At 39.7% G+C, this 14,571-nt stretch overlaps 1 protein-coding gene across 2 annotated transcripts; it reads left to right on the top strand.

Annotated features, from left to right (window-relative positions):
• The first annotated feature begins 1,023 nt into the window (after window positions 1–1,023).
• LOC145598053 (proteasome subunit alpha type-4-like) lies at window positions 1,024–13,590 on the top strand. Of its 2 annotated transcripts, none has more exons than XM_081654343.1 (2): window positions 1,024–1,155; window positions 12,573–13,590. In XM_081654343.1, the coding sequence occupies exon 2, from the start codon at window positions 12,582–12,584 to the stop codon at window positions 13,332–13,334; it is 753 nt and encodes a 250-aa protein (XP_081510469.1). In that variant the 5' UTR covers window positions 1,024–1,155; window positions 12,573–12,581; the 3' UTR covers window positions 13,335–13,590. The 2 variants fall into 2 exon arrangements, with proteins under 2 accessions (XP_081510469.1, XP_081510470.1); XM_081654344.1 differs by having other exon boundaries at window positions 1,032–1,155; window positions 12,576–13,590.
• The last annotated feature ends 981 nt before the right edge of the window (window positions 13,591–14,571 follow it).

The raw sequence follows: 14,571 nt of genomic DNA on the forward strand, positions 1-14,571 counted from the left end.
TTAAACCCAAACTCAAGAGGACAAGACCACAAAAACGCAATTAGTCTAAGGTGCACCAACGTAAAAAAAATCAACACTACGCTCTACAAAATGAACATTTAGTGAACAAATATGAACATTTAGTAAAAAAAATATGAACATGAAAAAAATGAACATTTAATAATAAAAAATGAACACGTAAAAAAAATGAACATTTAATACTTATAAAGCATATGTTTCATAATCATATTATTTTTTATTTCTTTAAATTTTTATGTTCATAATTAAATGCATTATATTCATAATAATATTTTATATGTTCATATATAATTTCAAATATTCATAATGTAAATATGTAGTGTTGTTCATGAAATATTAATTAAATCTGTTTATGCATGTGTTGTCTTTTTTATATGTTTATGTTCATTATTTATTACGTATATGTCCATCTTTAAAATGTTTATATTCACTTTAAGAAAACCAATGTTTACGTTCATATTTCGAAATGTTATGTTCACTTTTTAAAATGCATTAGTTCATATTTTTTAGACCTATGTTCACGTTCTGAAAAGCTAATGTTCACATTTAAGGGAACTTATGCATATGTTCATATTTTGCATGATTATGTTCATTGATAAAAAAATGCAGAAAATCAGATAAAATTCAATTCGTTAGAATTAAGAAAATCATATATAACCTCCATTAACATTTAGTTGCAACTTTGTAATATTTTATGTCTCTCAAATAATACCCCAAAGTTGCAATTAAATGTTAACAAAGGTAGTATAATTTAATCAATCGAAATTAATCACAAAGTCACCACATAAGAAATCGAAAATCACACATTTTTATTTCTATGTTCACTTTCTAAAAAGCTAATGTTCATATTTTTATACCTATGTTCACTTTCTGAAAAGCTAATGTTCATTTTGTGCTGTTGTTACACCTAATTCTAGGTGCATAAGTGTACACCTAAGAATATGCGCAAAAACGTAAGTTGTTTTTACCTTTTCTTTTACCTTCGATGGATAGTTAGTTTGCTTTGCTTTAGCCTTTAGGTTAGTCACTGAGTCCAACGCTCAAGCCAAATACACCACTGCAATTGCAAATCACACTTTACTCTCATCTTCATTTCTCCCCTCCTTCGGATCGATCGATCTCTCTGCATTTCTAAAGGTTAGTTTCAATCATTCATCTTTTTATTCTTTCCGCTAATTGATTTCTAAAATCACTGATTCTTTCAACATTTTTTTGATCTATTATTTCGTCTTTTATTTTGCTCATTTTGTCAATTTGTTTGATTATTCATTTTCACGATTCAATGATTACGGAATAGATGGGTTATTTCCATGAGTAAATTAGGTTAATTGCTGGGAAATTACTGCTTATTGCTTAACATGGAGTGATTTTTGTGTTTTGGGGTTTTTGATTTTACGTTGTTGAAGTAGCAAAACAATTCCCAAGTTAGGGTTTTCGCATAGCTTGGATAAGTTTTGTTTTCTTGCATGATTTTCCCAGAATTTGAAGGAAAATTAACGAACTTGTTTATTGAATTTTTGTGCTTTTGGGTTTTGGGGAAAACATTTTCTGATAAAGTAGGAAGTAGGGAAATTTACTTCTGATGGTTAAGATAGAGGCGATGAAAAAGCGGCAAAAGCCGAAACTAGGGAGGACAAGATGGGCAAGAGAAGAGAGCATATAAGGGTTTGGTTACAATGTCCCAAAAGATGAAAATTTGACCAGTAGTGAAATGTATGAGGGATAAGAGAGAGGCAGAGTCAGCGGTGGTAGAAGCCAATTCTGAGGCGAATAGGCATTTGGATTAGAGATGAAAGAGGAGAAAATAATATATGCAGGTTTTGGGAGCGTAAATTTAGAGGTCTTGATCAAGTAGGATTCTTAAAGAATGAACTTGGAAATTTTGTTGTGGGTGAGGCTTATGTCAATGAGAGGTGGGAAAGGTTGGTAAATGGTGAACGATCGGAAGTAATGGTCCATAAATATATGAAAATGTATAGGCTATTGAAGCATATAAGGTGGCATTTAGCTGTGAAATAACTACATTGCCCTATTTCCTTAAAGACTCTTGGTCATGCTCTGAAATTATAGGAGGGTGTGATTGAGAGAAGACTGGGAGGGAGGAAACTATACTGGAGAATCAATTGGTTTCCGTGATATGAGAGCCTTAGAGGGCCATGCTGACAAGGTGATTTCTGCTACATGTGGTTTGAGCAAGCAATTAGCATTCCTTGATTAAATTATTGCCTTTGCTGAAGGCCTGAAGGATATTTTTGAGCTTGTATTGATACTGATGTTAGTGGACTAGTATTACTGTTAGAAGAGAGTAAAGGCATGGCATTGCCATTAATTATTTTCACATGGGGATAATTACAGGGGCTATCTCCAAATTCAATTACTTGATTTAGTTGTTGATAGAAGCTTAGTATTATACTATATGTTTATTTTTGTCGTTTTAAGTTGGTAATGCAATAAAGTGGAGCTTATTGCCTTTTTCCTGTAGGCTTAATTATTGCAGTAGGTTTTGGTTTATTATTTTTTTTTGTATTTTTGTAGGAAGGCTGTATAAACTATCTATTAGGTTTGTTGGTGTAACGACCTGCTTAGTGTTAGTTTGTAATAAAATTGATTCAAGCCATAAAGATCAGTTCTTGGGGAAAGTAGGCAGCTCTTTGATTGAATTCAAAAGGGGAATACAAGCATAAGGGTAGCTTTAGGCTACTAATCTCTGGGTTAGCACCTTTAGGGCACCACTCTCTAATCCTAGGAATTACAATGATCTTGCCTACCTAGCACATCCTACCCTCCCTTTGTTATATACACATAAACTGCCAAAAAGAAAAAACAACAAAAGTTGTTGCAGCTGTCACAGCTCCTCACAAATAGGAGGCTGCCCTGCTGCTAGGTGATTGCCCTGCTATCCTTGTACTGACATTCCCTTTTGCTGACCTCCCCTCCTCCTTCTTGCATAAGTAATCAGCCCATTGCCCTTGTTGATTAATGTATCCGTTACATTCCCTCCCCCTAGAAGACTCACCTTGTCCTCAAGGTGAAAGGACGGGAAACGTTCCTTGATGAGAGAAGCCTCCTCCCAAGTAGCCTCGAGCCTTGGTAAGCCCTCCCACTTGATCAACACTTCTGACTTCGAGGGAAAGCTGTTGGATTTCCTGAAGGTTCTGCCTGGAGCTCTAGCTCTTCTGTCAACCGGGTGGGTATGGTGGGGGTCACCAGTTGGCTGCCAATTGCTCTTTTCAGTTGTGAAACGTGGAAGACAGGGTGCACTCGACATGAATCAGGCAGGTCCAACTTGTAGGCCACCTTCCCCACGCGTTGCACCACCAAAAATGGACCATAAAAGCGCGGAGCAAGCTTCTCATTAGGCCTCTTAGCAAGAGATTTTTGCCTATAAGGCTGAAGTTTAAGATAGACATAATCCCCTACTTGGAACTCCTCTTCTCTTCTCCTTAAATCAGCGTTAGCTTTCATCCTTTGTTGAGCACGGAGCAAATTCATTTGCAAATCTTCGAGCACCCAACCTCTCTCTTCTAACCACACTTCCAAACTGTCAACTGGAGTTTGCCCTTTACCCACCTTAATTAGTCTTGGTGGGTCTCTCCCATAGACTACCCGAAAAGGGGTGAACCCAATGGACTCATGGTGAGCGATGTTGTAAGCATATTCCGCCCAATGCAACCATTTACCCCATGATTTAGGCTGCCGTTCACAAAGCACCTTAGATATGTCTCCAAAGTTTTATTGACAATTTCGGTTTGACCATCGGTTTGAGGGTGGTATGCGGTGCTTCTCTTCAACTCCGTGCCTTGTAGTTTGAACAACTCCCGCCAAAAAATGCTCATAAAAATGCGGTCTCGGTCCGATACTATAGAGCTAGGGAACCCATGAAGCTTGACTACTTCCTTGACAAACATGGCAGCCACAGTGGCCGCGCTATAGGGGTGTTTTAGACCCACAAAGTGTGCATATTTGGAGAGCCTATCCACCACCACCAAGATAGAGTTCATCCCTAATGAGTTGGGAAGTCCTTCAATGAAGTCCATGGAGATGTCCTCCCATATGGCTTCGGGAATAGGTAGGGGTTGTAGAAGACCCGCGGGTTGCAATTGTGAATGCTTTGCTTGTTGGCATATGGGGCAACATCGCACATGATCTCCAATGTCTTTTCCCATCCCAATCCAATACCATTCCGAAGCAATCCTCAAGTAAGTCTTAGTCTCTCCTTGATGCCCCCCAATTGGACTATCATGATATTCCTTCAAAAGCTTAGGAATCAATGTGGACGACTTAGGTATGGCCACTCTTCCTTTGAACAATAGCCTCCCCTCTTCCAATGTATACCCCGCAAACTTCTCTTCTCCTTCCTTGAGGGCTGCTGCTATTTTTCCCAGCAATGAATCCGCCTCAATTTCACTTTCCAACTCATCCCATTTGATTCCTTGAGTGAATGTCATGGCAGCCAACTCATGCTCCGATGCGCCTCTCCTAGAGAGTGCATCCGCCACTCTATTACTAGCCCCCGGTTTGAATTGAATTTCGAAGACAAACCCCAACAATTTGCGCACCCATTTTTGATAGTCCCCTCCCACTTCGCGTTGCTCCATCAAGTATTTCAAACTTTGTTGATCCGTCCTTACCACAAAGTGACGACCCAACAAATAATGTCGCCACTTGACAATAGCAAGACAAATTGCCATTAATTCCTTCTCATAAGTGGTTTTTGCTTGTGATTTGGGCCCTAACAACTTGCTGAAAAATGCTATGGGTTTCGAGTCTTGCATCAACACCGCACCTAGGCCATAGCCCTAGGCATCGGCCTCAACCACGAAGAGCTTGCTGAAATTGGGCATTACCAACACCGGGGCAGCCACCATGGCAGCCTTGAGCTGCTCAAGGCCTTAGTAGCTTCGGGTGTCCACCCAAAACTATCTCTCTTCAATTGCTCGGTCAAGGGTCTAGCTATTTGGGCATACCCTTTGATGAATTTACGGTAGTAACCCGTTAGCCCCAAGAATCCTCGCAACTCCTTTAAATTCCTAGGCGTAGGCCATTCAACCATAGCCTTGACTTTCTCCATATCCATGGCAACCCCATTCTTGGACACCACGTGACCCAAGTAAGCTACTTGCGGTTGCCCGAACTCACACTTCTTGAAGTTGACCACCAAACTATGCTCCTTGAGCACGGCCAATACCATTCTCATATGCTCTCGGTGACTCTCTAAATTGGGGCTATAAATCAAGATGTCATCGAAGAAGACTAGCACAAACTTTCGCAAATATGGTCTAAAAACCTCATTCATCAAGGCTTGGAAGGTGGCGGGGGCATTAGTGAGCCCAAAAGGCATCACCAAAAACTCGTAGTGACCCTCATGGGTTCGGAAGGCCGTCTTGTGGGTGTCCTCTTCCCTCACTAGTATTTGGTGATATCCGGATTTGAGGTCGAGTTTAGAGAAAATGGCCGCCCCATGGAGTTCATCTAAGAGCTCATCTATGATAGGAATGGGATATTTATCGGAAATTGTCTCTCGATTCAAGGCACGATAATCAACACAAAAGCGCCACGAACCGTCCTTCTTCCTCATTAACAAGACCGGGCTAGAAAAAGGGCTATCCGATGGTTTAATTATGCCGGCCGCCAACATCTCCCTTATCATCTTCTCAATTTCATCTTTTTGGAATTGGGGGTATCGGTATGGCCTTACGCTCACCGGATTACTCCCTTCCTTTAAGACGATCGCGTGCTCATGGCCCCTCTTGGGTGGTAGTCCCTTGGGTTCAGTAAAGACTTCCAGAAACTGCCCTATTACCTCCTCTAACCAACCTGGCAGCACGGTGGTGGGGGTGTTCCTTTCACTCACACTTGACTTGGCTTCGACTTGGTTGATTTCAACCCAAAGTCCTCCACCCTCATGCTGCAGCGCACGAATCATAGCTCGGAGAGACACCTTAGTGCGCTCCAAGGCAGGGTTACCCACCAAGGTCACCCTCTGCTCTCCCACCGTGAAACTCATGACATGGGTTTTCCAGTTATGGGTGGCTGATCCAAGCTTCTCCAGCCACTCTATGCCTAGAATCAAATCGGCACTTCCAAGCTTGAGAGGTAGAAAATTATCCACCACCACAAACCCACCCTTAAGAACCACCCTAACCCCCTTACACCGTCCCTTCCCCACGATTACATCTCCGTTTCCCAAGGAAACCCCGAATTCTTGCTCACCCTCCACCGGAACTCCCACCTCCGCCACTAGGACGTCGGAGATAAAATTATGGGTAGCTCCTGGGTCCACCAAAATCACCACCGGTTTCGGCCCCACCTTGCCCTCCAACTTCATGGTGCGTGGGCTTGATAGACCCACCAGCGAGCAAGCAGAAGGTAGCTTCAGCCGCCACCTCCTCGTCACTCGAGTCGAGCTCTCGTGGTTTGGACGGCCCAGCATCCGCGTCTTCGAATTCTCCGAGCAAGAGCACGCTCATCTCCTTGTTTCTGCAGCGGTGGCCGACGCTCCATCGCTCGTCGCACTGGAAACAAAGCCCCTTGGCTTTGCGTTCTTGGTGTTCAAACTCCGTGAGCCGCCGTGGTTCGCCGGATTTGGCGGTTGAAGATGTGGTGGATCTGGGAAAATTCACCGATGCTTGGGATTCGTTAGGAGCCTTGGGCCACCCCTTGAAGGTCGATGCTTGCTGAGAGGGGGTTCCGTACGCCTGGGCCAAGCCCATACCGGTGGGAGGTTTGGATCCTGAAGATCCGGATCCGCTTGCGATTGATTTGCCCGCCCCGAAGTACGTGGGTGCCCGTTTAAACGCTCCGACCCGATTTCTTTCTTCGACCCGACTCGCGACCTCCATAGCCTGTTCTTGGTTAAAGGGGTTCATTAGCCTCACGTCAGCCTTAATCTCCTCCTTAAGCCCATTTATAAAATGAGCAATCATTATCGTCTCCGGTACATCCTCTAGAGGTGCTGAGAGATCGATGAACCTCTTGCGATAGTCCATCACGGTTGTTTCTTGTCGCGCCGCCAGCCATTGTTCGTGGAGGCTTCCGGCGTGGGTTGGCCGGAACTGCCGCAGTACACGCGCCTTCATACTCTCCCAGCTAGGTATCGGCCGCCTCCTATTTTCCCACTGAAACCACCGCAGGGCGTCCCCCTCTAGGGCTGAAACCGCCGCCTGGAGCTTCTGATCTTCCGTAAGGTGGTAGTGGAGGAAGTACTTCTCCCCCTTGAGGATCCAGCCATCGGGGTCCGCTCCTTCAAAAAGAGGCATATCCAGCTTGCGCGGCTTCCAATGGTGGTCTCCACCGCCGTTCTGGTCATTCCAGTTGCGTGTGCCCGGAGTATATACCTGCCCCTGTTCCTGGTTCCTCTGGTTCACCAGATTTCTGAGCTCCTCGAAGAACTGGGCTTGTGTAGTCGTGTTCGCCGCCGTTTGGGTCTCCTGCTGCTGCCGGAGAAGCTCAAACTAGTTGTCCATCTTCTGAATGGCCTCCTCCAATGATTTCTTGAGGGTTTCCTCTTGTGTTTTCATCGTCGCTTCCAAGGTGGCTAACTGGTTTTGCACCCCTGCCATTTGTTCATCCAAGGTGTCGCACCTCTGTGATGCTGAGATAACCATTTCTTCTTTTTTTTTTTTTTTTTTTTTTTTTTTTTTTTGAAAACAGAGAGTGGTGTGGTGGTTTCCGGTACCGGCAGGTGCAGGACCGCCGCTCTGATACCACTTGTAACGACCTGCTTAGTGTTAGTTTGTAATAAAATTGATTCAAGCCATAAAGATCAGTTCTTGGGGAAAGTAGGCAGCTCTTTGATTGAATTCAAAAGGGGAATACAAGCATAAGGGTAGCTTTAGGCTACTAATCTCTGGGTTAGCACCTTTAGGGCACCACTCTCTAATCCTAGGAATTACAATGATCTTGCCTACCTAGCACATCCTACCCTCCCTTTGTTATATACACATAAACTGCCAAAAAGAGAAAACAACAAAAGTTGTTGCAGCTGTCACAGCTCCTCACAAATAGGAGGCTGCCCTGCTGCTAGGTGATTGCCCTGCTGTCCTTGTACTGACATTCCCTTTTGCTGACCTCCCCTCCTCCTTCTTGCATAAGTAATCAGCCCATTGCCCTTGTTGATTAATGTATCCGTTACAGTTGGCTCTACAGGAAACATGATAAATTTTATTACATCAGTTAAGTTACAGGCTTATTATGTAAATTTTGTTCTTGCAAACATATACTCTTTAAGTTTGTTTGTTCGATCTGTTTGATTTGAACACACTCAGTTTTGGCCCATTTGATTTCACGAAAGGCAAACACTGGGCTTATGTTATCTCGTTTGACTGTTTGAGACAAGCAATAACCAAAAATTCCCTTGATGTGTAGGTCTAAATGCATTATTTTATGCGTTAAATCTATGCATTGTAGTATGTACAAAACAGGAAGAATGAGTTGCATATTGAAAAGTCTGATCGAATGCAAGTGAATTGTTATAAAGGTGTCTATATTGTATATATTGAGTGATTTATACATTTATGAGGAAGTTAAAAACTAAACTAAGACTACCTGGCGGAACACGGAGGGGGTCAATATTGATATAGGGGATTATTAAGGATATACTTTGAAGTATTCCTTTTTATAGTTATACATGAGCTTACTAAAATAAATCATGATAAAGTACTGTGGCTCATGCTATTTGCTTGTAATGTAGTTTTGGACCTTTTGGTGATGCCACAAGGCAACAAAACAACAGTGACAAGATAGAATGCTGCAAGGAAACTATATAGCCAAAGGGGATCGAGTTAAATATATATACAGGTGTTAGTTTGAGGAATGGCTGCACTTGTTAATTTTGTTATTTTCATTTAAACTGATGTTATTTCATAAGTAAGAGTGTTTTACTCTCTCCGTTCCTAAATACTTCCTTTGTTTTTATATTTGTGTGACACACCTTCTTGGCACGTTAGTTTAGGAAGTGATTACAAAAGATGAATGAACAAATCATTCAGAAAAAATTACCATAACAACTTGACATTTTCTTCTTATCGATGTTAAAATTAATATGTCTATCTACCTAGTTTGATACCTTTCATAAATTGCATGCTAAAATGATGTGCTGCAAACAAAGTAGTCTAATTTCTCTACTATCATCTTTTTTACTACATCCCTTTATCTTTTTTTTTTCTTTTTTTTTAAAATTTTTTTTTTAATTATTTTTTTATTTACCTTTACTCAACTAAACCCCAATATCTTATTTTGTATTCATCTTTAGTCAACCATACCCTTATTCTTCTTTTTTGTTATTCACTGCCAACCAGATAAATCCCATTATCTTTTGTTCATAATCTCCTTTTTTCCTTCTTCTTATTCATGTCTCCTAAGTACACATGGATTGAGAATGTGGGGATTTCATTAAGGACGGTCGGAGTAAATCTAAGGAGTAAAATATAGAAGGTAATGGCGATATTGCTGAAAGTTTTTTTTTTTTTTTTTTTATTTTTTATTTTTATTTTTATTTTATTTTATTTTATTTTATTCAGAGTATTAGTTTGCGCTGGCTTAGATAGAAAACTACATCAGGACACTAGTATGATAATAAGATACCATCAAATTTTAGCCTTGCTTGGATTGTGGCAATGGGCCGAAATATTTCATGGCTTAATAATCACAGTCCCTGCGTTAATGCTGGAATGGTAGGAATTATAAGCCTATACCCGAAATGGAGGGTAATACATTTACTCAGCCCAAGATCCGTCTGCTTGCCTTTCTCTTGTACCGACCATTCTCTCTTTCTCTCTCTACTGTTGTTCCCTCTCTCCTCCTCCCTCTCTCTTCAAAATCTCTCCTTCACCAGTGATTTGGATTTGAAGCTTCTACCTTTTTTTTCACTTGCTGAATTCAAATCTCTGGTAAGTTAATGAGTTTGCAATTCAGATTTATCAAATTCTTACTTTTGATTAAGACTTTGCTTAATCGCTATTTTAATAATCAAATATTTTATGAATTTTGAAGTTGTTTCTTGATGAAATTATTGAATCTGCTTCATTATCTTTAATTTTATATGTGTTTTTTTTTTCTTTTGATTTGTGTTGTTGTGGTTAAAATTCTCGAATCTAATGTTGTATTTCGATGTATGTTCTGTTGATTTCTGATAAGAAGTAATAATGTTTAGCTTAGTTAGAAATTTAAGGTTTTATCCCGGCATTTGTTTCACTCATGCCAGACCTTGTCTAGTCTATTTCCTCATGAAGTTTCTCCCCCTAAATAGTCCCCTTAGAATTATTTTTCATGGGCTGCATTGCTAGCTAGTTTGTGATGCTTAGTTTGTGATGCTTCATCTTTATTAATATTGGTGATATTCTTTTTGTAATATAGTATTTCTGTGATTTTCCAGCTTCTTTGTAAAAAGTGGTTCCTATGATCCTATCTATATTTCATTTTTTTAATAAAAGGAAAAAAAAAAATCCTTTGGGTATAATGGTAATAGATAGCCTCTCTTCTTAGTTTATGACTATTTAGTGGTAAATTGCAGGTTCCTATCTATATTTCATTTTTTTAATAAAAGGAAAAAAAAATCCTTTGGGTATAATGGTAATAGATAGCCTCTCTACTTAGTTTATGACTATTTAGTGGTAAATTGCATACATGTAGACCTCCGTAGTTCCCATCCTGATTTTATAGTTTCATACTGTGTTGCTGATATCATTTGAGAGATATGAAGAATTTCTGAAAAAGCATCCAGACTGGCTTGACCTTATCTATTTGAGGTTAGATCTTAGGAAACTTAGGCTTCATTTTGGTCTGGATTGTTGACTCCTCACTTCAGTGATGAGATGGTTGGAGAGTGGATATAATGAAAAGATTTATGGGGCTATTGTTATTTCCTATTTATAAAGTTTAATTATGTTATTAAAAGAAGTTACTCCTGTTATGACCTTAATCTAAGTTACATGGAAGGATTTTGTAGTTATTGTTAACATGGTTTGGCTACCATTATTGTTATCTGGTACATGTTGCATGTATAAGGATTAGCTTAGCATGGTTTTTTCAAAAATGCAGTTTGCAGACTGCAAATTTGATTTGGAAACTATTTTAGTTTTTATGGACTTGCTCTTTATTTTTTTAATCAATTTAAAATAATACATGTGACTTTTGCTTTATTATCAAGGATTCAAGGTTTATGTTAAGGTTGTACCCTTTTTTTTTTTTTTTTTTTTTTTTTTTTTTTTTTTTGTATATAACATGCTATAGGAAGATTTGTGTCAATATACTATGAAAGTATAGGAGCTTGTTTTCCATTGTATAATGTGTGACCTGTTGTGTGTCACCTGCCTGTTTTCAACAGGCTTGAACTTGGGCTTATGTTGTTGATATGGACATTAGCTTTTTGTATTGACAGAAACACTTGCATGATATATTTGGATTTTTTCTCGTGTTGATATAAAGTATGAACATATGTGCATGAAAACATGGAATTTTCTTGCAAGTTTGTCATTGCTCTACATTATTTTAAAGCTGTATTTAGGGATAACAATACAGAAAAAGAATGTGACAAGTATCCACTGATAAATGCTTGAATTTGAGTCCTAAAAAAATCCAGATCCTTATGGGAGCCTGGGAGGTGATTGGACTTGGATCCTCATGTGCGTTCTGAGCCAACCCAGGTTCAATTCTGGATAAAAAAAACTTTATTTTGTTTTTTTCATATGAAAGGCAAACTAATCCTAATTTGACCTGTACCTTTCTTCTAAATAAGTCAGCAGCCTCTTTCCTCTGTCTTTCTTACTCCACCTCAGCCTTCATCCCTTACACATTGTTTGGATTGATAGAATTGGAGGGAAAGGAAGAGAAGAGAAAAGAAGGGATTCATCCTCCCTTCTTTGGATACTTTTTAATAGGAGGGAAGGGAAGAGAAATGGGAGGATTCATTTTTCCTCTTTAATGAACCAAATCCTTCCAATGTTGGAAAGATTTGGAGGGAAAATTTAACCTTACCTTTCTCCCTCCCCCTTCTTCATCCCTCCCTTCCCTTTCTCTTCCACTTTGCTATCCAAACAAATCATTAATCTCAAATCTCCTTGAGTACCTTGACTCCTGCTTCATCTACCTCAACATATCATATATCTATCCCCAGGGAAAAATTCTCTTCCTCTTTTTGTAAAGTCATGACCTAGAAGCACCAAAGCTGAAAATTTTATTACCGTTTTTTTTAGTGGGTTGAACTTTTCAGTTTATAATGTTACATGTAATGTAAATAAAGTCTGTGGATATGTTGACTGTTGAGTATATAGTGTAATTGTATAATGTATGGATCTTGTAAAATTGAATTTACAGGAGAATTGTCTCCCAACATTACATAAATTGAATGCTTCCTTCATCATGTATGCATTAACTTCAAGAATCTGAACATGACATTTATAAAAATTGGTTTTATGCTTGATTTTGGGTGATAAATTTCAAGAAAATAATTAACTTTCTGTGCTAACTTTTGAAGTTTTGATGTGTAAAATGGGGCAATTATAACTTGATTTATCTTTGATGGATACACTGACGGTTTTTATTTGTTCTCGCAGTAGTAAATCATGTCTCGGAGGTATGATAGTCGTACGACAATTTTCTCCCCAGAAGGTCGGCTCTACCAAGTGGAGTATGCCATGGAGGCCATTGGGAATGCTGGAAGTGCCATAGGTATTTTGGCAAAAGATGGTGTTGTTTTGGTTGGTGAGAAAAAAGTGACATCTAAACTCCTTCAGACCTCCACCTCGACCGAGAAGATGTACAAGATTGATGATCATGTAGCTTGTGCTGTGGCTGGTATAATGTCCGATGCTAACATCCTTATCAATACAGCTCGTGTCCAAGCTCAGCGTTACACTTTTTCTTACCAAGAACCGATGCCTGTTGAGCAGCTTGTTCAATCTCTTTGTGATACCAAGCAGGGTTACACTCAGTTTGGTGGGCTTCGACCGTTTGGAGTTTCATTTCTCTTTGCTGGATGGGACAAGAACTATGGGTTCCAACTTTACATGAGTGACCCAAGCGGCAATTATGGCGGTTGGAAAGCTACTGCAATCGGAGCAAACAACCAAGCTGCACAGTCTATGCTTAAGCAGGACTACAAGGATGATGTCACTAGGGAGGATGCTGTCCAGCTTGCTTTGAAGGTCCTCAGCAAGACTATGGACAGCACAAGTCTTACTTCTGAGAAGCTTGAATTGGCCGAGGTTTACCTTCTGCCTTCTGGGAAAATTAAGTACCATGTACACACTCCAGAATCTTTGAACAGGCTGTTGGCCAAGTCTGGACTGACTCAACCTGCTGCAGAAACCTCTTAAGTTATGGCATCTCTTAGCATGAGTTATGTCCTTAGAGCTCATTCCATGCTGAAACTTCTGTAATATTCTCTGTTAGATTTGACTTGCATCTTGCTTAAATCGTTGCTTTGTCTTGAACTATGCAAAAAAGGGTGCACTCTCCACCCAGTAGTTTTTGATTGTTATATGCTGCTGTTCAAGCTGTGGTTAGTCATGGATTCTTGTATCAATGATGATGGTTGAACTAGGTAACAAAGGCTTTCAATTGTTTCTTCCATTCAAATGTTTTCGTTTCTCCTTTTTTTTCCTCGGTTCCATTCTTACTGATTCAAAATCCCATCGAGCTCTACTAAGTTGTTCTCTTTAGCTATTGTTCGTAACACCTGATTTTTGTTTGTTGAGAGCTTTGAACGGACTTTTTAAAAACCATTCATCCCTTGACCCCTGCTTGTAATTGAGGAAGATATACTTTAATAGTGAATCATTTCTACCGTTTGATGAGCTTGACTCTTGTACATACCTGACGAAGCCTATTGCTAGCATTGGGTCATGCGAAGACTGCCATGTATATTCTTATTTCTGCTAGTCCTTGAAGCCCATGCCAAAGTGGCAAAATTTGATAACACACTTTTGGTTAATTTCCTTGCCATAGATTTCATGCGCTCTAGGAATGAGACTACAAGGGACTCACGAAGCAAGTAAGTAAAAGAGTTAACCTCCCAGATTTTGCTACCAGCTGTACACTCAATAAGGGCGTGTAAGATTGTTTCTTCCCCATAGTCACATTGCAAGCAAATCCTATCTTCTTTAATATGTTTCTTCACCAAAGGAAATGTCATAACTTCGGACTTAGTCAAAGTGAGGGCTTCAAAGTGAGGGCTTCAATAGACACTGAGAAATGTCTCCCAAATATATTAAGCTCGATGACAGAACTACCTACACAGGCTAATTTGGTCTAGTTTGCGAAATAGATCTAAGAATTATTTGAGTAGTCCTTTTATTTAGTCCACAAACATTTCCTTGCTTTTTTTTTAGCCATTTTAATGGCCCAAACCTTTTTATTAGCTTAAAATTCATCAACCTTAACCAAATTTCATTCTTTATCATAACAGCAGCCCAAAATCAAGAAAATCTAACTTTCACGCTTCATAATTTTTATACAAACCCTATATTTCTGGATAGCCCGACCCTTTAAATAAAATTCGCAATGATATATCATAAGTCAAATTCCGAGTTATAACGAAGGAGATATGAACAA

Source organism: Chenopodium album, chromosome 20 (assembly GCF_948465745.1).
Source record: "Chenopodium album chromosome 20, dcCheAlbu1.1, whole genome shotgun sequence".
Classification (NCBI taxonomy): Eukaryota; Viridiplantae; Streptophyta; class Magnoliopsida; order Caryophyllales; family Amaranthaceae; genus Chenopodium; species Chenopodium album.